The 22,513-nt window shown below is 41.4% G+C and overlaps 1 protein-coding gene across 4 annotated transcripts in view; it reads left to right on the top strand.

Annotated features, from left to right (window-relative positions):
• Positions 1–22,513, top strand: part of cacna2d3a (calcium channel, voltage-dependent, alpha 2/delta subunit 3a) — a 184,613-nt gene that overhangs the window by 43,810 nt on the left and 118,290 nt on the right. For all 4 annotated transcript variants that reach the window (XM_035380856.1, XM_035380855.1, XM_035380854.1 and 1 more), the window contains exon 3: positions 13,528–13,644. In XM_035380856.1, coding sequence (XP_035236747.1) covers positions 13,528–13,644 — 117 coding nt within the window. The remainder of the gene's footprint in view (positions 1–13,527; positions 13,645–22,513) is intronic.

The following is a 22,513-nucleotide window of genomic DNA, read 5'->3' as shown; positions in this document are numbered from 1 at the left end:
AGACGACAGCTCCACGATCAGCGTCAGGGATGTTTGATTGCACTGTTCTAAAGTTAACCCAGCTGTGATTTATTCTCTCTGTGACTTCATTCTGCTGATGGAAAATATGATAAGGCTGGCCTTCATATTTCTAGTGAACACTAACCTATCACACTCACCTCTTCTGACCGAGAAAGGGACGGATCCAAAAGCTTCCTGCTCAATAGAGCTGATCAATCCTGGCTGAAGGATGGCAGTTTTATATACTATATAAAGGGCATGAAGGGTTATTCTTTGAGAAACATTTTAAATCATTGAATGTGTGCTGTTGGCTTTAGCAATTCATAATTGTATTGGCTTGAAATGTGAAAAGCGTTTTAGATTTTTTTTGAGAAGTGCAATGGCGATTTTTTTATTTCATTTTGTCTCAGTTCCGTTTTGGAGCTTCATATTTGACACAATTATAAATGTTCTTCTTCTTTATTATTCTTACCTTGAATAAAGCTCAACATTTGAAAATTTCAATTATTTATTTCAGTCCCACTAGTCTTATTACTTTGCCTGTGTATTGGGTATGAGTCTCTTAAATTGCATTTATTTGTCCAGCTGCATCACCTCACATCATCATACTTGATCCACATTGTAGCTTGTAGTGAATTTTTTTAGAGAGACCCTGAAAAGAATGTTAGCTACATTATAAAAGAAAATAAAAAGGTATTGTTAATTTCATGAAAAACACAATGCGTGTTTATACAGAAAAGGGAAAAGATTGTACATTATGGTGCATGCGACGGCATGGAGCCCTGTCCAGCCTGGTCTGTGGTGCCCAGTGTAGGGCCTGATCTCCCACTCAGCCCGTAATGACGGGGTGGCACTAATCCAGCGGCGTTAGAAGCCTACAGAACACATCCAGACTGAGCCAGCCTCTCTGCACCCCAATTTAGCCCCTTAATGTCATCGGAAATCCACCGTGTTCGTCCCCCATCCCCCGAGGAGCGCAGATTAATGGAATTAGCCATCTTGGAGGCTGACAAGCTGATAGCAGGTCTCTCTGTGCTGTTTGTCAGGCCAGTGCAGGCTCTGGAATCCCTGCTCAAGGTTTATCTGTGCTCAGGATGCAGGGTGTAACTGGAATAGCATTCAGTATGCCGAATTGTACTGGTCTCCATAGCACTCACATCTATGGCTTTCTTTGTTCCTTAGGGTGTTTGGTGTGCATGTAAAACTTGAGGAAATTAAACACTAAGAAGAGAAATGTCATATTAAAGCATGGATCTCCTTAAGCAATATAATGTATCTGTTCTCTGTGCTTCGAGATGAGCGTATTTTGTAAGATGTTCGGAAACAAAGGCATCTGTTTTTTTCTTTGAGGCCTCCCGCTGCCTCTCCATTGTCTGTATTTTTTAGGACTATATCAGGAGCAGAATGAAAGTGGCATATTAGCTACTTTGTTTTGGTGATTTATGCTGTCATTCAATCATTATAGGCTTCCTCTAAAATTCAAACACTGAGACAACTAGATGGAAGAACTAAAGAAAATACACAAATTGCAACTTAGTGCCTTTCACTTTCTACGTAACGATGTGATTTTTTGTATTTCTGTAGGGCCAAAATGACAACAAACTATATTTTCAGTGATGTTCCAGGTACTCACAGGTTGTCATTTATCATCCATGTGAAATTGGCCTCTTTTAAGTTCTTTGAAGTGCTGAGAGGCAGTAGCTCTCCTGTAGGACTGTGTTGCCCGTAGTACGAAAAGTACTTCCTGTGGTGCACTTTAGCTTTGATATACAGTATTACTGGATCAAGTGTGATTTACTACCATGTTTCCTACAAATATTATTAAAGTCAATGCATATCGCTTACATCAATATGTGATTGTATATTTATATATATTTTTTTTAATAATATGAGTTAATTGTGATCATGTGGTGATGTGTCTTCTTAAATAGCAGGGCCTGGAAAAGTCTTGAGAGGCAATGGTAAGCTTCTTGATTCCACCCCAGGGCTGGTGCCTTTTAGCCTATTGAAGTGAAATGGAGAAAAGTGTGGTAGGCACTCAGTTGTGTGTATTGTTTGAACCATACAATGCTGAATCCAAGGAGCATGGGGACATTGAAAGATGGGACCTATTAAACACTGTGGGGGTTTAACACACATTCTGAGAAGTAATGATGCATTTACCGAGGAGCTCCTTAAGAAGCATTGAGAATGTCAGTGTGTAGTAGAAGGTTTCCATTAATGCATACTGAGGGCATAGTTAGTGTTACCGGCCCCCCATTGTACAGATGACCTCCAGGCATAATCTATAAATATTTAACATTTTTCCGGTTTGTGCAGATTCAATAAAAATGAATGCAAGAAAAAGCCTTGCTTCCTTAAAATGTATAAGGTATCTTTGCAGTAAAATTAACTTCCAGTTTTACACCACTGTTTTAAAACACGAGAAAGTGAACTAAAATTTCAAGAAAGCGACTGAAATCTTGGTGGGTCAAGACCTTCCTTTTGTGATTTCAGTACAAGACATGTTGAAAACAGGCCTGGACTTTTACCTCCTGTCTCGACAGTCTTTGTTGAAGAGGTACACGACCTTTCTTTTCCTGTATTGATCGACTTGTCTGCTGGTGTATTATTATTTGTCCAGATATTACCAGAAATGTCTGATTTATTACCTCAGCAGAGACGGAGCTGAGCATGAAGGACACCCTGTAGGATGGCATTGTAATGCCTACTTAATGGTACTCTTCTTGTCATATTTGCTGGCATATTTGATCGTATTTGACATGATTGTTTAATTCATATTTTTTTGCTACTGAAAAACACAAACATATTTTGGACTTATATAACTTTGCACCACAGTGCAAGCACATTTTACACAAAAGTGTTTTAAGGGCAACTGTGAAATTGTGAAAATGGCGAAGGAGACCATCAGTTTTTCTCACTGCAGAAAATGTAAACTTTACAGGATGTGGAAAATCTGATTCTGCACTAAGCACTATTGCTTATGATGCACACGATTACGGAGTCAACTGTCTTATCTCTGTGCAGCAGAAACCTTTAAAACCTTAATCCAAGGCTTCTGAAAAAAAAACACCTCAGAGGATACAGACTGCTACACAGTCCCCAAGAATACCCTCCATTAGATGCCTATTTCCAATTTCTGCTGGAGTCCTTATAGCTTTCTCCTCTTTTTTCGTAATCACACTTAGCAAAAATGACTTGACTGTTTGGCCAGGAAAGGCTGACCAGATGCTGGATGCACAGGGAAAGGAGGAGGGAGCAATAATGGTGTCTGCACCCCGGGAACCTGGAACCATCGCCGCGGAAAGATGGGTACGCTTAGAGCAGAGCAGAATGCCTTTTCATTGTGAACCAAACCGGGGGGGGGGGGGGGGGGGGGGGGAGGGGTACTTTGTTGTGTGAAGCTACAGTGGCTTGTACTATAGATTCCTCCCTGTATAGAGAGCCACAGCTGCTGTAGAGGCGGCCTCTATAAAGGAGGGACAGATCTTCATCTCAGAAGCCATTTTCTCAGCTGGAAACTACAAAGTAATATAAAATGTAATTAGATTGGTTCATTACAGGAAGTAAATACAATCATTTAAAGTGTCCTTAGTGTATTTTTCTAAATTCCATTTTGCAGAGGCTTGCACTTTTCCCTTGGTTTGGTCGTAGAGGCATGACCGCTGGGAGTAGCTTTCAACAGCAGCGAGCTTTGTTAGCTTCGCTCAAGTGGAAAGCCAAGCAATGAGTAATTATTAAGAGCGTTCCACAATATTAGCTGGTTTAGTCCCCATAAAGGTGTCTCATGATGGAATAGTCTATTAAATGTTTCTGTCACTCGATGGGACCCCCCTGAGAATTGATCCGAATTGAAACGCCCACTAGTTTTGATCAATATTATAATTACTCTTATTGATAGATTGTTTCATGGTCGTAGTCAGCGCTGCAGCACGTCCACTGGGGAGGCACCCAGGCTGGCCACTGCAGGAGCCGGCGCACACAGATATCTGATTCGAATCAACGTGCCATTGAGGCGGGGAGGACAAGCGTGAAATTAATTGTTCCACTTCATCTGCGGTTCGCGCTCCTCTTTTGAGGGAGTAATTTGTCGCCTCATGTACATGGGGAAGAGGGAGCCAGCACCGATGAGTGTTTCTGCCCGTTCTCGTAAAGCGGAATGATTTTCCCTGTAGATCCTGGAGATGTTCTTGTCTGGGTAAACAAGCTCGCTGTTTCAGGGACGGAGCCTCACTGCGGAGGCGCGGTGGCGGCTCGCGACAGCAGGCTGGATTTACATTACCTTAAGGCGCTGGAGCGCTTTCCTCAATTTCCAAAAGCATGTTCCCGCTTAATTGCCAGCGTGACTTTCAGAAATCAATTGACGTTTGATAAGCCAAGAAGACCCAGTGCTCGTTTTTTTTTGAACACGGTGTCAGTCTCCCGCTGTCTCCCACTCACCAGTTTTGATTTGCCTCCCAGTCAGTTCTGTACGCTTCTCATGCGTGTGTGAAGGGGACAAAACCAACTGGAAATTGCAGGTCTTGAGGGATGGAATCCAGGGCAGGAAACTGACTTTTTCATCCACTGGGCACAGTGGCTGGTGCGACCCAAAATTCACAGTTTTACCAGACAACTAGATATTTAGAACAGAGCAGTGGAGGGTGGCTACCTGCCAGAGTGGCTGGTAGAGTAGACAAACTTTCCAGCCACAGATAAAATTTACCAGCATTTGGCTGGTGTTATGCAGGCATGCAGATTCTATGAGCATCTGACTCATCGTGTGAGCTAAAGCTCAGTAACATACATTACAATCAAATGTTATGGTGCAAAGTAAAACCAGCGGACTGAGCTTTACAGAACTGACTATTCCTTAAGAAGGACTTTGCAATGCACAGTTAAACTTGCAGTAGCAGTAGCAGCAGCACGTGCAATTGTGTCCTTAGAGAACCGCAGTTTATTTTTAAAAACCTGCATCCATAAGTACCAGGCTAGCAGCCTGTTAAATACCTTAAATACATGTTTGCCTAGAACTGTAAGTGATTGATCCACAGTAAGAGAGACAGGATGATGCAAAGTCTGCAGGTGGTCGTGTTTGACTGGTGGCAAGTCTGAATTGCTCATAGTCTTTTAGGTGTATAAATTATACACTTGCAATTACAGAAATCACAAATTAAAACCACTATAGGAAGTACATTTTCTCCTGACTTATCTTCCTTTCTTTATAATAGTGGAACAAAGATTCAAATAAAATTGCCTAACCAAAAAGGATTTTTTCTGGAGGGAGAGAATCCCCTGACTCTTGGCAATATAATTTCAGCATGGGGCTGCTTTTCTGCAGGTCATTACTCAGGTACACTTGAGCTGGCCTGTTTCTCTACACTGTCTGTTTGTCTCACTCCTGGTTTGAGGCTGGTAATCTGGATGGCTCCTCCTATTCAAAGTCCTACACAGCTAGCACACACCTGCTATAATACCTTTGCATTTACATGAATCATTTCAGCTGCGATATATGCCATTACAGTATAGTTTTCATTTTCCAGGCCAACTTCTCAGCAGTTATAACAGTCTGAGACATTCCAGTTCAAGTGTGTGGATTAAAACAACCGAGTATTTTATAGAGTATGTCACATACAAAAGGAATTTTTCCTCTGTTTCACACCGAGGTGTAGGAAAACAATAGCCCCAATCTATTGCACTTTTCAGGGAGAGGGAATGTAAGCTCAAGACTTTTCCCAGGACTTGTCCAAATGTCACCTTTGTCCGTGCTCCTTCTGAGAAAGTGGCTCAAGGCCATCATGTGACCATTTACTTTGAGAGCCCCTGGCTGCTCTTGTCATCTGCATCTGTATATGTTGTATGGAATCCGACATTTCTGGTGTCAGGGGAATGCGCACGGACACCAGGATCCGCTCAAAAATATTTCTCTTTTCATATCAAAAAAGGACTGGATGGCTGTACCACTCTCAGCTCTCCTGAGCGAAAAGTGTCCACTTCCATTTGTGTTAGATTTAATGTACAGTGAAGATTGTGCTTAGCTGCAATAATGGAATCAAAATCAGTGTTCTCAAAGCCCCCCTAAGCCTGAGATTCGCAATGCATATGGAACAGATATCATGAGCTAAAAACACTTCCATCACCTGCCTGCTGTCTCTCCTCTTACTTTGCCTGTCTTTCATGCAGTCGTGTCTCAGATTGTAGTGTGCGGTTTGGGGGTGGGGGGTGGGGGGTAGGGTGGGGTCGACCAGAGGGGGGGTGTGATATTTTTCTTTTCTGTCATCAGTGGCACAACATCAATGGCTGCCCAAGCTCTCACCCTCTCTGAGTGTCACTCTCTGGAACATAAGGCAGACTCACAGGAAAAAGTGCTCTCTGCTGGTGGAGTTCTTTGATCAAAGTAGGACAAAAACAAACACTAGTTACCGTGAGTGGTTATTGCAAGAGAACGGTATCCAAGTGTCTGCAAGAGGCTGGGTTGCATTTAAATCAGAAACCATGGATGGCGTAGTATGGCTTTGCTTTCAAAACTGGAAGTAGCCTTCAGTGATCTGCCCATTTTCTTGGTTTGTTGAACATATGCCTGAAACAGCGACTTAATTGAACATTAACTAGTTGACAGTTGGATTGCTGGTTTTTCTAGCACACTGACATTTGCTCAGTTTTTGCTCCTGCTTGACAGCTTTTGATTACACAGTGCACGCACCACGTAGAGCCCATCAGCAGCAGAACAGGAAGTGATGTAAGGCATGCTGAGCTTTCTGGGAAGCCTTTGTCAGTAGGTGGTAGAAGTAACTGTTAAGAAAATGTATCTGTAATTAAAAGCAAAATTAAATTTCCTGTGAGAAGCTTTTTAAAATCAGCGCTTCACTGCCTGATTTTTAAAATATTTAATGCCCTGCAGTTTTAATCATGTTAATTTTGACTCACAGCTGAGATGCACTCCTCCTTATCCGACATTATAAAATATCTCCTTTTGGATTTTATTTATTTCCTTGCCATGCTGATAATTTTATTTTTTAAGTAATCTTTTGAATTCTCGGCTGCCCTGTCTGCTGTATTGAATGCCGCTCACTACAAGCTGTATATAAATGTGCCACTAAGTACCTGTAGCAAGGTGCAATTTAGTGGGACTGTTCGGTTCAGACCATGGTGGTTAGGCATCACCATGCATTGCGGTAGCCTCAGAACTGCCGGTGAATTAAAACCAGAAAGTAGTGCGAGCGCTGGAACCCGGAAGCAACCGCGCACAGGCATCCATCAAAGGCGACATTTTATTAAGAAATAAAAGCATGTTGTGTGTGACAGACCCATAGAGACCAATAGAAACGACTCATTACATTCCAGTGGAGAAATCTTGACTGGGCTGAGAAAGTGATTGTTTAGTAACTCAGATGCCTTGACAGATCTACAGCTGGGAATGTCGTTCTTCGTGTCACATTCAGGCTGCTATTGATCTTTTAAGGCGCAATGAATAAAAATACCACTCTACAAGTTTTTGTGCCTGTTTCTATTTTCTGTTTTCTTTAAAAGGACATCCTGCATTGCCCTCTGAAAGGTAACTAGGACTAGACTGAAGGTATCGGTTGGACATGCAATGGCATCATAAACCATAATGGCCATAAATGTGATGCACCCTTATGCTTTTCAAATTTAAAACTAAATATGTTCACTTTAATGTTCAATACGTATACTGAATATCTATTTCCTGCTAGAACAAGGATTTGGTCTTTTTCTTCAAATTTATCACTCCTTTGTATTGTTGACAAATGCTTTCTTCTTTTCGATTATTTCTACTAGAGTATTGAAGAGCATTTTGAGATGCATTATGTAGAGCACAATGAAATAAAAATATTATTGTGCTGATAAAACAGACTTCGGGCAGGTTTAGAGGCTTTGGAGAGAGAGTTTAGATTCTTGTTTAGACAGGGTGCATAGATTAAGGTTGGAGGGAAATTGGAAGTATTGGAGAGAGGAAGATAGTACATACATTAGCCGTGACAGCTACCCAAGCAGGATAAGCACAGGTACTTTCCAGAAATAAACGGAATAAACTTATCTAGAACCTGTTGTTAATTGAATAATTATCAAGGCAATCATTTTTAAGCACTAAGTAATGATCATATACATCAGCACATGATAAATCTTACCATAACAATATTTGCATGCTTCATATAATTGAAGTAATATATGCATTTTTGTTTACAAATCATCTTCTTTATTTTGGACAATTACAGCTTGCAGCCCTGTCCCATTTGTGCAATAATTACATCAACTGAGTAGAGTGCACACTTGTACACCAGTTCTGTGCATTTGATGTGACTGATGCAGCCTCAATCACAGGCTCCCAATTGACCTGGGGTGTGAGATGAGCCAGGGATTAGCATGATGAGTGAATCCCCCCCTCCCTGGGTAACACTGACCAGTTCAGTGCAAGTCAAGGGATGCACCACTGCAGCACACATGGCTGCATTAGCCTGATGTGCTCTGTGACTTCATCTCTCTTTTATTTGGTTGAAATATTTATTTGCTTATATACTCAATCAAAAAGTATATTCCTGCAAGTGTGTGATGTTTGCTTGAAATAGCATGCTTATGCCATTGTTAATATGCCACTGGTTTAAATTGTCAAATAATTAAATACATAATAAAAAATATGAGATGTCAGTGTTAGTAGCTCACCTGCTGGATGTGGTATGTTTAGGTGCTTGTTCAAAGGAGTGTATAAATTAAGACTCAGTCTGCAGCCTAGATTTTGGCGAAAATGAGTAATGATACTGTAGACTCTGCAGCCTTTTGTTTGTGAGTCTGTTTTCTGAGTGCTTTGTTGTGTTGTGAAATTGCAGGGAAAGAACAGAAAGGTTCAGATCAGAGCATGTGGTTAGACACAGAAAAGATGTACAGCTGGAAAGATCCAGGTGTTAATTGGAGCAGGGATATGGTGCTGGTGCCATTGGGAAGATGTTTGTGTGTGGGTGTATGATTTTGTGTATGATGGTGTGTGTTTGTGTTTATGCATGTGTACTTGTGTGTGAGTAACATTTTGTGTGTGTGTGTGTGTGTGTGTTTTGGTGGTGGAGGTTGGGGAGAAGGGGGTACACAGAGGGCACAGCAGCTGTGTAGAGGGCGGGACAGGGATATGGAGTGGTAGCCATCCGTAAAATTGGCTAAAACTTGAGAATTGGGATTGTCTCTCCCTGTGAAATTAAGTTTCCTTCGTTCATTAATCACCCACGCCAAGCGATGCCGTCCCAATCAAAGATGCTTGCTTATCGTCACCCATCGCCGCGGGTTTGCTTATGGAGTGCCTCGGCAGTGGAAATGCTGTAGCTCATAAAGCGTGGATTTAATAATGATGAAAGGCAGTGAGATCGAAATAATTAAGATCCATTATGGATAAGAGAGCATTTATTACATGCTTGTATGGTTACTGCAAAAACTTGCTGTCATGTGAGGCCACGTTTTTGTAATGCGGCCAAGGCTTGCATCATCATCCAGCTGAAACCCAACTGTCGTACGAGCAGGTAAGGAGATTTATTTGTCTCCAGGTGTGCCGCCAGGGTTCCATTTATTTTTACTTTCGATGGTCCGTCAAGCTCTGTCTGTCTGGTTGGTGTCAGGTACTGGAGGTGCTCGGTGGGGTGAGGTAGGGCGCACGTGGCAGTAGCCCCCTTTGGTGTATACCGTACCCGGGGGATTTAGTGTCAGCACATGCTATTCCATGCAGGGTGGGGGCTGAATTCCTCTGTGGTCGGCACCTTCGTGCCCGCTGCTGCTGCCAGCATCTGCCATGAGGTGGACGCGGTCGACCGTGAGCAAACTGGGCGTAGTGAGATTCACCGAGCGTTTTGGTTCCATCTGACCGGTGAGCGAAAATGCATATTTCTGCACCAGGTCAAGCGCAGCACTGTTGTAAGCGCCGTACTGTTTCCTGAACTATGTAATGTAGCTCAACTCAACTCATCCAAGGCAATGCATCTGTAGAACTGCAGCAATCAGTATGCTGTATAATAGTTTGTGTTCAGAGGAACAGCACAAAAGAAAAAAAATACTCTCTGTTGAGATGTTACCCGTTGTGTCCGCTGGTTTTAGATACTGAACAGAAAAAGTAGGAGTATAATGAAATTATTTATTGCAGTTGTTATTTGCTTTTAGAGCACCCTCTGAAAGGCGATTAAGTGCGTGGGATCTAAATTAAGAGCCTTATTTTTCATCAACATAGATTGCTATCAAGGGAGGAATGGAATACATTAGACATTAATTAGTACCTGTCATTTAGCTTTGCCTTGCTTGTAACTGCCTCTTAGCACAACCACCCGAGTAAGAGCAACAGTAAATGGTGCAATGTTGTATGTCGTATAGCTGTTCTCAGAGAACAGTAAAGTATTTGTGCTGTTATTTTATTTTGTTTGTGACTAGAAAAGCAATGCATTCTGATCAAGACCTCATAACTCATTTGTCTGCCGTGTAGGTGCTCAATTTAAATAAAGTTAAATGAATTTAATATTTTTTTCTGGAGGCCATTGTATTATTAGAAGAGGTGCTATACAGAAAAGCTTCATCTTAATTGTGGCATATATTTTTATAGCCTTGTTTATTGAGGCCTCTCTAGCTGTTTTCTGAGGGATGGGGGAGTGTAGCAATCCCCCCTAATTTACAACACATCAGTGATGCATTTCAATATCCTAAAATAAACAGTACAGTACGGATTGGGCCACATATTGCCTTGTATATTTCCTGACACAGTACTGTGTATTTATCACTGACAATAAGATAAAGAAGAAAGATAAAAATAGATTTCATGCTGTGTTACTAACTGCATATGGTGCTGCTGAAAGCAGGAAGGGAAGCGATGCCTTGTGCACGGCTGCACTACTGGATGTTCCTGGGATTTCACTACTGTCCCTCCTGTGGGATCATCCAGTGCTCTGAGCTCCTGGGTCCCTGGACCCCATGCATGCATGGAGAGGAGCTGTCCTAGCTTCTGTGTTACGATAGCCCTGTTATAAGGCCATACCTTATCCCAGGAATACACCCTGGATAGGTCGAGATCCATCGCAGGGCCCACCCACCATTAACTCACACATTCATACGTATGAGAAATCTTGAGTCTCTGGTTAGCCTACTGCACATCTTTGGACTGTGGGGGAAACTGGAGTAGCCAGCGGAACCTCACACAGACACTGGGAGAACATGCAAACTCCACACTTTTTCCTGTGAGGTGACAGTGCTATTCACTGCACTACTGCACCACTGCCTATGAAAAATAATGAACTGAAAAAGCAATGACAGGGTAGTAAGAAAAGCAGTGATGTGAAAGTAAAAGTCATCCAGCAGCATCTATTACGCTTGTTCTGGCATGCAATAGTGAATGGTGATTGAGAGTGGAGAATGTGGAGCTGAGAAACTGTTCCTCAAGAGGTGAGATTGTCTACATCAAGTTACAAACAATGTTGGGTAGACACACCTGGATAGAGGGGCTTTAAATGGGGGAAACTGTTTGTTTATGTATAGTCAACAGTAAAGGAATCTGTAGTGGTCTTGAAGACTAACAGTACTGTCTGGGCAAAAGACACTCCTCTGGTCCTGTGCTCAGAACTGTAGTTGTGGGGCATAAATCGCCAAGTCAGGGATATCTGAAATGCTGTTCATTACCCTCAGTACGTCCCATCTTGACACATTATTATCTTTACCGTGTTTTAGCCTCGATTTCAATTATCTTACACCAGCGTGTGGCCTTGGGGGTGATCTGGCTCTCTCTCTGCAGGTCTCTGCCCACCCAGACTGCCAGTAATGTGTTTCAGGGCCTTCAACCAGTTACTGCGATTGGCTGCAGCGCTCCCAGCCCCCACAATCCCGCGGCCTGTGCCTGGCAGGCAGTGACTGCAGGGGAGGGAGGGGAGGGGAGGGGAGGGGAGGAGGGGAGAAATGCCTGGAGAAAAGGGGAGCATCCTGAAAGCATGAAAAGCATTAAATGCTGTGACAGTGAAGTAGTGCTTTTCTTTGCCTGGTGTTTGTGTGAAATGATCTGGTAAAACAGATGCGGTGGAGGTAATGCATTGCCGCGTCCCCCTTCCCCGATGATGAATGTTGCTGTCTCACGGCTGGAGTTGTAAGCAGATGCTAATGCCTCATAACAGCGCCCCGCTTCCACCCGCTTTCTCCCTCGTTCTTCTCCTGGCATTAAAGAGGATGCTTTTTATATAATTGTGTACAGTCCTCACTCAAGGCTCCACTCTGATTCTGCGCTGTGGATAACATTCACCCCCCTGTCCATTCAGAACAAAAAAAATAAAAATAAACCTTTGTTCTATAGCATCAGATAACAGGAATGTAGGGGTGGAATAAAGAAACCCAGCTGGATGATTCTTCTATGAAATACAGATTTTTTTTAAGAACAAAGGATATGTGTTTTTTTGTTTCATTGTTATACAAAAGCCTTCTTGTATACAGGATTGTTTGAAAAAGTTCCATTCTGCATTCCATTTGTGCTGTGTCCTCTTATTTACTGTTCTGCTGTGCTGTCTGGACTTCCGAACCTACTTGAAACTTAACCCCCCCCCCACCCCCCAAAAAAGAAATGGTAATTTTATGCAGCTAAACAGCACATCTGTCCCCCTAGATGTTAGAATCAAGAATCAATCAAGTATTTTGGCATACGGTTCCACATTTAGCTCAGTGACACTGGAGTACAGTTGGCAAGCAGGAAGAAAAAAAAATGTTATTAATTTTTTTGGATTCATTATAATGAATAATGAATTTATAAGCTTTTATGATAAATCTGCATACTTTGACATTCATAATTTCATCTGTAAACCCAAAATGCAGCCTGCACAGCAACAGATTTTCAATGAACACTTTTTTCAAAATATCACAATTTGTGGGCTTAAAATAAGTGGAAGTTCCTTATTTTCCTTATTTTATGCATATTAGGATTATTGGTACATTTGTACAGATGTGAAAACTCCAACTCCATGTGATCCTTTAGTCCTAGTACTTTTCTTTATTGGTTTTAGTGCAACTGCTATGCTTCATAACATAATGAAATCTGGGGTTAAATGTAGTTGTCTATGTGCCGATAAACTGTTATATGTTCACATCAGTCTTTCCATGCCACTGAATGTTCATTTAACCCATACCAAAGATTTACTGGTAAAAATGGTTCAAAGTTCTGTTTGTGTATTTTTTTGAATGTAGTCAAAAATATCTCAATTGTGTATTTAAAAAAAAAAAACATTGTAATGTGACTGTGTTTTGTAATTTTGTTGTGTCCAAAACTGTGTCTTAATTGTTGATCTATGTATGAATGTTGTTTGTATTTTTTAAGCCAAAAGGAGGGGGAAAATGTCAAATATATGTTCATTATGGTTTCCTATACAAGTATTTGTACAGAAAGCCAAATGTTTTTCTATCTTTATGTAAATAACATGGATCAACCAAATACAGTTGTTTAATATCACTATAAACAATACTGCTCATTATTGATTCATATTATTGTTATTCATATGTGTATTATATAACTAACAGCAATAATTGTCTTTTTTTTCACAGAAATATAAAGAATTTGAAAAAACAGTCCGGGTTGAAGAAATTGATGGCTTGAAACTTGTCAAGAGGTTAGCTGAAAACATGGAAGAGATGTTCCACAAAAAGGCTGAGGCCATGAGGGTATGTTCTTTTTTCAACACGCAATAAAATGCCACACGTTTTTCACTGAAAACACAAAGCTGATATGGCCAGCAACAATTTAAAGACTATTGTTTGGGTGAGCTACACCTGTTATTAGCTGTTGCTTCCTGTTAGAAAATGGTTTCATCGATCTGTGAAAAGAGGGGGGAAAAAGAAATTTGTTATTGAAGGACCTGGTAAAGTGGATTTTTGATGGTCAACATGCCGAGGGCATGTATCCATATTGCCTCACATAATATGTCCTATCTGTCCTGCTGTCTTCCTATTAACTGCAATTGCGTGTGTACCAGCTACCCTGTATTAACTTAACAGTTATTGACTGAGTAAGCTTTGCACAAGGCAGGGTGGAACTGCGCTGTTCACACGCCTGAGTGCACATGCTGACTGCCTGGAGAATGACAAAAAGAGGATGGTCAGGACGCATCATCAAGTGCGCTAGCCCCGAAATGCTTTTGACCCCGGAACATAGCGAGTTCAGTGGGAAATGGCCGCGCTATTGTAATTGTTCATTTTAGTCAGTGCTTTTTGCGGTGGTTTTCTGCCTCGGGGAGGTGTGGGTAGGGGGGCAGTAGAACAGGGTGAAGTCTCAGGTGCTGTTGTGCTGAAAAAAGTGTGAGAAAAAGCTCAATTGGCCTGTAAATAAATTAAAAAGTTCATGTTGGCATGGCTTGTTCGTTGTCTCTATTTTTGCGTACCCATGTGGACTGTGATGTGGGGTTATGGAGGATTGAGACCTTCAAGGAGTTGTCTCAGGTGATGTTAGTGATGCAGTGATTTGTGCTCTTCATGAGCCATTTTTGGCTTGTTAGCGCATAAATAAATAAGTAAATAAAAGAAAGCCCCTCTCTATACTCTGTCTTAAAAGAGAATGATTACTTTATTATTTTGTGCGGTTAATTATCATTCCGGGCTTGATGAAGACTGTTTTTAGTAGGTGTGCTTGTTGACGTCGTGCGAGGTAGCTGCATTGTTAAATCGTCTTGCGAGTGAAGGAATGGGCGGTTCCACACGGAGACGGTTCTGCACCGCAGGCTCACGTAACCGCCGTTGTGTGAAAAGTAATTGCGGTGGTACAGTAATTCAATTTCAGTATGTACACGCTCCGGCCCAGTGCTGCGGTTTTATCTGCGCCTTCCCCACAGTGTTGCCTGCGCTTTATCGCTAACTACCACCTGCTGTCAACTTCCATTTTGGCACCATGGTGTGCAGCGCTTTGGTTGTCGGAGATAGGAAATATGTCCGTGTCTGGATTTTTGTGTGTGTTATCACCATAATAGCAGCACTGAAAATGAAGTTGCTGGCATAGGAAAGAAAACTTTATTAGTCCGGAGTTGTGTTTCACATTTGCTTGACTGTTTTAATTGTGACTCCCAATTTTCAGATAAGAAAAGGCACTTCAGAATGTAGTAAACATCATGCCCTTGGAAAAGTCTTCTATCATTCCAGATTTAGACACTGGTGTCTGGACAAGATTATCTTAGGCTACCAGACCGGTTTCTGAGATGAATTTACAGTCCTTATTTTGTTGAAATAGACTATCTAGAATTGCATGATGGGAAATGTCCTGAGAAACAAAAAAAAAAAATAGATCCTGCAAATGTCATCACATGCCAAAAATGAAAGCAAAGAATATTGAGAAGCCAAGATAATCCCCTTAAAATGACCTGCTGATAAGTTTTCAAATTGCAAATGACTTTCCCTTTGGAACCAGTCTCATTTATTGTTGGGTTCCCAGAATGCTCTTGGGAACCCTATCCTTTCCTTTGAAAATATACATGGATATTTTTTTAGCAAAGCTGTGTGCCCTTTCTCAATACCTGGCGTAATACAAATCTGAGACTTCAGTCCTGCTTCAGTCTTGCGGGCTGCTCTTGATTTTGATCACCACAGTGACAGGTGGTGGCTGGACACAGCTCGGCTGGCTGGTGGGGAGGCGGAGAGACTGAAGCGGGTGGGGGGGGCATTGCTGTCGGCTGTGATCAGCGTCGCTGATGGATGGCAGGACCTGCACAGGACCTCCTCTCCTCACTTTTTAACTGAAAGGAGGGGGACCAGCAGAGGGGATCTGGATTTGTTCCGTCCTGCTTCCTCTCCACACTGCCCCTGTTGGACGAAACTATTAGCCTCATTTAAAACGCTGTCTACAATTTTGTGTACAGGCTTGCGCATTGGCCTTGAATGTTTAGTTCAACAGTGCTTAATGTAACAGTGTGTACCTGCTGTTGTCTATAGTTTTGTGTCCTTTTATTGGATCCACGATTATTAACATCAGGCATGCACTGGTGCTAAAGTCAAATACAGACAAGTTGAAAACTGCATTGCTTCCAGTTGTGTCAGTTGTATCTGGCCCCAGGTGTGACTACAAGTTGCAAGATTTCAGTGTTTGTTGTATTTTTCAACCATTGTTTGTTTTCATGTATGTTTGCTGATGCTTCCTGTAGGTACTCTATTGGAGGGGGATGTGGTTTCTTCCTCTGTGATTGTCAGCAGGGCTCATATCATAGTGGGTTAGGCTCAGGTAGAGTGAGAGGAAGTTACAGTTAAATCACTCTGATCCTGTTGGAGTGGTGAGCTTACTGAGCCACTTTGTTAAGACTGATCAGTATCTGATTGGATACAGTGTCTTTAAACCAGTTTTACTACTGCATACTATCAATCTGAAAAAAAATTTGGTCAATAAACTGTCTAAATCAACTGTGTACAAGTTTTATGTATTTTGTGGAGAAACATTGCTTCTGTGCTGTGCTCATTCTTTCAGTATTATTTATACTGTTAGAAAACAGTACAACCCATTTATTTAGTTTGACTTTTTTTTTCAAGCAGGCACCAACAGATTGCGAACAGATTTCCAGATTTGTAACGAAATATTATGTAGAAACTTATTTTCCGTATGTTCAAATTTTCTGTATGAATTTTAACATTTAAATGTACAGTTCTATCCATTTTAGTAGCTTCTTTTTTATTTTTTCCCACCCTTCTTCCAATGCACTGGCCAGACAGACAGTGAGTATATTGCTCCACACAGGTCTTATGGCACCACATGATAGAACTAGCACTGATTGCACTTACAGTATAGAGAGGTTTTTCTCTGAAAAACTGGAATGCAGTCAGCTCCTGAAAAAATGTTTTATAGCAATTACAAAATAAAATAAAGCATACTTTTACCGTACTCATACCATATGAGTTGTACCATATTTATTAATTAATGCTCTAACAGGATAAACAAGCAATTTAAAGAGACAGTGACCAATTTGATTGTATAATATGCACTTTCTCTAACTGAATGGTTTTTTTTCCTCTTTAGAGCACTATTGATGTCTGGATTCAAAAGGTGCTAAAAGGAATTGAGTTGACGTGTCACAAAGCAGTTTTCAGTGCTCTAGTTTTTTGTTTATGTTGCAACAATCTGGATGGTTGTTCGACAATATTAATTGCTGTACCCAAATGCTCCTGATGACTCAAGCTTGTTCTGCCTTTAAAGACTGCATTTTGGCAAGGCCTACTTCCCCAGATAAACAGGCCAGCACATTTCTGCGATGCAGGTATTATGGAAAGGGTAATAGACCTAACCCCTCAGCTTCCCTCTGGGGTTATTGGTAATCAATCACGCCTCACACATATGGTTATGAATGTCAGAAAGAAGGGTGTTTGAGTCGCAGCTGCAGCAAAGCGTTATGATGTTTCTCGATGGGAAATGGACGTGTCCTGGCGGACCGATTCTGGGGACTTTTGAACTGTGGTGAGTGGCTGCGTCAGTGTGATGCAATGGAGCGATGTGGCGCATTTCTGCAGTCCGTGTGAACAGTTGGAGGGAACGGGAGGTGTTTTGTGTCTGAGTGGAGAGAGGCAGAGTGCCGTAGGGCCTGGAGGCCTGGAGGGGGGGGGTGGTGGGGGGTGGGGGGGTGGAGGAATCTTGGGTGCTCAGGGAGTCTCTGTGCTAAGCAAATGAGCCGAGGAGCGGAGAAGGGTGAGAGGAGAAGTGGAGTTCTGGCACTCGTGTTCCTGCTGGGTGTCACACCCTGTAGGGAAGTGTGAGAAGAGCTAGCGCGCAGACCATTGTCCTGAAAAACAAATGCCACATTTCAGGTCCTCATCCAGAACTTACAGCAAGGAAATCAGATGTCTCTCTATCTCTCTTAGATTTTACAGAATATTCCTGAGATGCCTAAAATATGAATATCATTATTGTGCATCCCAATATTCTTTACCTTATAGAGATATATTTTTTTCAAAGTATGTTCTTTTAGAGAATGTTTTGCAGAACCTTTGAAATCATTCTGAAGTATGTGACCCATGTTACTTGCCTGTCAATAATGTATGTTCCCCCACCTCCCCAAGCACACACACCACAAGCTGTTAGCCTAGTCAGGAATTATAGCACGACTCCTGTAAAGACATGGTTTCTGTCAGATTAATAATAGATGGACAGTTATAAGGTCAGAGGATTCCAGTACTGAAGCATAAAGGGACCATTATAACAGGATGTTTCCATGGTAGTTTGGACATTAGTATGAGATGGACAAGACACCAAAATCTATAAAAAATGTACAGCAATGTAACACAGATCAGAGTCCATGCAGTGGGTTAAGCATTAGAAGAGCAGTATTTGTTTTTCATGATTTTTTTATTTTATTTTTATTTTTTTAATTTGTTTTCTCAATTCCTTTTAGCTTCTTTTGTTCCTTTTGCACATCCAGAACTAATTATCTTCAACTGACTTCTGTCTTTCTGAGACAGAGTGCCAGGCATGAGGCGGTAGGTAAATAATGAGGGAAGTGTGTGTGTGAGGGAAGAGGAGAAGGAAAAAAAGCAGGAGACAAATAAACTGTAGATCTGGAGTTGAGAGTCCAGCTTTGTCCCTGGTGGTGTTTTATTGCATGCTCACAAGGCTCACTGCATTCCCATCTTGGCTTATTGAGAGATAATAGCTGCAGATTCATCAGTGTGACCCCTTTAATTTTGGCAAGGCTGTATGGCGGTAGGAAAACTGCTGAGAAATAGGGATTTTAGTAGCTGTAGCCCTCCACATTCTGATGCTTCGCGTCTTCATACTGTATACGTTGCATCCTTTTTGTTTTTAGGTTTATATTGGCAGCAGTTCGATAATCTGTGCTTTTCTAACCCTGGCTGTGGTGTCTTGTCTCTTTAAATGCGATGGTGGCATTGTCAGTCTCCACACATTAATATAATTATCTCCATCATCGCAAGCCCGATCCTCCCCCTGCTTTGAAAAAGTAATTTCTTTTCCCTTTAAACTGTCGTTATGCATTTTCCAAATGCCCTGTACAATGAAATGGCTGGCAAACAAGGAAATCTGTGTTGCATAGTCATGGTCAAATGAATTCAAATGTGAATTCTACATTCGACTGTCTTTGGTGGAAGCATCCATTTCAAAACTCATAAGGCAAAAGAAGGGTTTCCAGATTATTTATTTAATTTTTGCTGTTGCAAATATCCCACTTGCTACCCACTTAAATTGCTTCTTTCTGATCTCCCTTAGATCTGTATGTGCTTGAAAATGATTATAATTACAGGACAGAATGTTTAAAATATGTTTAAATCAGATGTGACAGCTCTGTACTGTATACACAATGAACTATAGCAAATTCTGTGAAAAAGGTTTTTTGTATTCACCTTTGTCTTTGTGGACTATTTCACCTTTGGCAAAGTGTACTAAGGGGAAATATCCCTAATTTACTGAGAAGTAGAGGTCAAATTTATATATAGAAAAAAATTTAATCCATTTCTCTGGAAAGCCATTAAGGGAAGTAACAGAGGTACGCTGAGATATTTCCGCCTTTCAGCCTGATTGATGCTTTTTAGATAAAAAAGTGAGGTGAATCAAGGTTAAGTATTGATGATTTTTCTCAGAACAGATCCAAGCATCCTTTAAGTTTCCTCTCTGTAGGAGCGGAAGAAGACCTCTGTAAATAAATATTCTGGTGGAGCTCTGTATCCAGTGAAGCAGGAAAGAAGAGTCTTGGCAGGATATTCCTGGCCAGTCTGACAGGCTGGAGGACAGTGTGTCGGTGCCTGTGTGCAGGGGTATGCTGTCTCAATAACTTCCTTGTGCTGTGCAATCTGGAGCGCTCCAGCTCCAACTCCAGTCACTGCATTGTGCTGCTCACGCAGGCATAAACTGTCTGCCCAGAGCCAGCAGCGCTCACAGTGTGATCTACATGAGGACTGTTAAGAGGAAAAGAAAGGATTTCTGAGGGAAATCAAAAATAAATAGAATGCAGTAGGGAAGAGAAAGAAACAAGGAATTGGATTTGACTCCAACCTAAGGGAAGCGCTGTAAGGTGACTGTTTCAGTCTTTTCTGGTCTCTTTCGAAGGAGCTTTTTATGTGGACTTTTTCCGCATTAATAATTCAGAAGGAGACTGAAACAGTAACATCACAGCAAAATAAATAGCAACTCGGGGAAAGTAAACAGTACAAGGATTGGAGGGTTAGTGGTTAATACTTAACATTTAGGGGCTTACTCAGCCTACCACAAAGTGTTTAATCATATTGATAGCTGAATAGGCAGTTCTTTTGGTAAATTATCACTTGAACGCATTATAAATATGAAGCAGTTATTGGTGTGTGAATGTGATACTTTCCCCTGTATTTCCATTTTAAAATTTATTTCATTTAAAAAACTAGATTCAAAATAGATTAACATGAGAAATGGTGATATGCCGCATATGTATATTTTTGGGAACAGTCCTAGATGACATTTAAACTTGTAATTATTATTATTTTTTTGTTTGTTCTGGAATCAATGTGTTCTAACTAAGCCTGTGGGTGGATCTCCATAGCGCCTTCAGTATACCTCAGTAAGGATTCCAATCCTAACAACCGGGAGTTTCGGTATGCCAACCCAGCTCCCTCATGAAAAGCCAAGAACTAAATTCCCTGAGAAATGCACTCACACACTTACGCACACACATACATGCATGCACACACACACACGCAGACACACACACACACACACATACACCCACAGACACCCACAGACACACACACACACACACACACACACCCACAGACACAGGCACACACACACACCCACACACATAAACCCACAGACACACACACACACACACACGTAAACTCAAAGGGCGGCACTGCTTAAAGCTGGATAAAGATGGATTTGTTGCTACTGTAGCAAAAAAGAAAAGTTTTATAGGCTTCTTTTATAGGCCTACTTTACACAAACCAGCGCTACTGAATGTGTTGGGTTCATATATGCTGCAGATTTGTAAGAGATGAAACAACAAGCCCCAGATATTACCCCTGCTTGTCTCCACAGAGCTGCCATGATCAGGCATTGTCAGAGCAGTGCTGAGCACCTTTATACCCTCTTTCTAAATGACATTTATTTAATTGATTGACACCTGAGGGAGGAGGGCAGTTAGACAACAAAAAGTGTAAAGGTCTTGAGATAATTTTCCAACGCACGTCGATAGCACTGAATGTCTCTGCGGTCTCGACAGATACTCCTATTGACAGGTGGATGACTCGCAGAGGCTGGCATTTGCTGTTGAATTTGAGGCTAACTGGTCAGACCTTTGAAAATGTTATAGTTTATTTTTCAGTATTTATGCATAACAAGTTCTACAGTTAAGGCTTGAGTGGCACTCAAATTCAGATAGCACTGGCACTTTTTCAGTCATTCTTTTAGGTCACTAATGTTGCATGTATTTATTTTCCATACAGGACTTGATGCATCTGTTTGTGCTCTGATCATCTGTGGAGAATTAATCCAAGGTTTTTGTCAGTAACCTCAGAGGGCCATTTTGTGTCTACTTGTAATGTGTATGAATAATGTAAGAGTTGGTAGTTTAGCTTCACAGTTGCTATGGTGAAATTAAATTGACCATTGGCTGATTTTATTTCTACAAAACACATTTTAATAGACGTACAAAATGTGCCTTTGGAACCAGCAAAACAGCACACTATATTGCTGAAGGTGATGATTAACCAGCAGAGCATTCCTATATCCAATAAGGTAATTTTTTAATTAATTGTTTATTTATTTATTCTTTATCCAGGGGAGAGAACAAATGGCTTGTTCCTCTGCGGTCTAAAAATGAGGTAATACACATGTAAAGTCCATGGGTTCATTCCAGTTGTTAATTTTATCCATCCTGGTATCCTCAGTCATCGCATGACCCAGAAATGTATTGAGGTCTGCCATCTTTAAGGACATTCCTATCCGTTAAATGCTCTCTGGAGGAACGAGGAGCAAGGAGCAGAGAGGCTCCTGGAGGATGGAGAATACACAAGTGCAGCTTTTGCGGAAGTCTTTTTTGGAACATGTGATGTACAGTGTAAATGATCGCCATATGGATCCACTTCTCCACATCTACCACGTCCGTAATTGACGTGGCTGCAAACTGACGCTTGACTGTGCAAGGATGTTTCATTTACCTAATACGTCCTCCATTGGGTAGAGCTAAGGAGCGAGGAAAGGGCAAGGAGTAAAAATTGCAATTGGAATGAACCCCATGTGTTTTACATCACCATGGGAAAAGCCAAAGAACCTTCACAAGTCAGTAGATGATTGCATGAAAAAACTGAAGATACCGCTTTCCAGTATTAGATTAATAATTCAGAAGTTTTAAAGCAGTGGAACTGTGGTAAATCTCTGTGGTAGAAGGCATATTGCCCCTACAGGTTCAGAAGGATCTTTGATCTTTGAATATTCTCTATGGAGGAATGGTCAAAGACCCATCCCCCTCTCCAATATGGACAATTTGTCAATTTGGAAAAAATACTATAGAAGAGGACTCAGTGATGTTATCCGTGAAAAAGAAGGGTGCACAACGTCTCCAACACAAAGGTGTGAACATTTGTGATG

Source organism: Anguilla anguilla, chromosome 11 (assembly GCF_013347855.1).
Source record: "Anguilla anguilla isolate fAngAng1 chromosome 11, fAngAng1.pri, whole genome shotgun sequence".
In the NCBI taxonomy this organism is placed as follows: Eukaryota; Metazoa; Chordata; class Actinopteri; order Anguilliformes; family Anguillidae; genus Anguilla; species Anguilla anguilla.
Note: the sequence above shows the minus strand (reverse complement) of the source record. Positions and strands in the feature narration are given on the sequence as shown.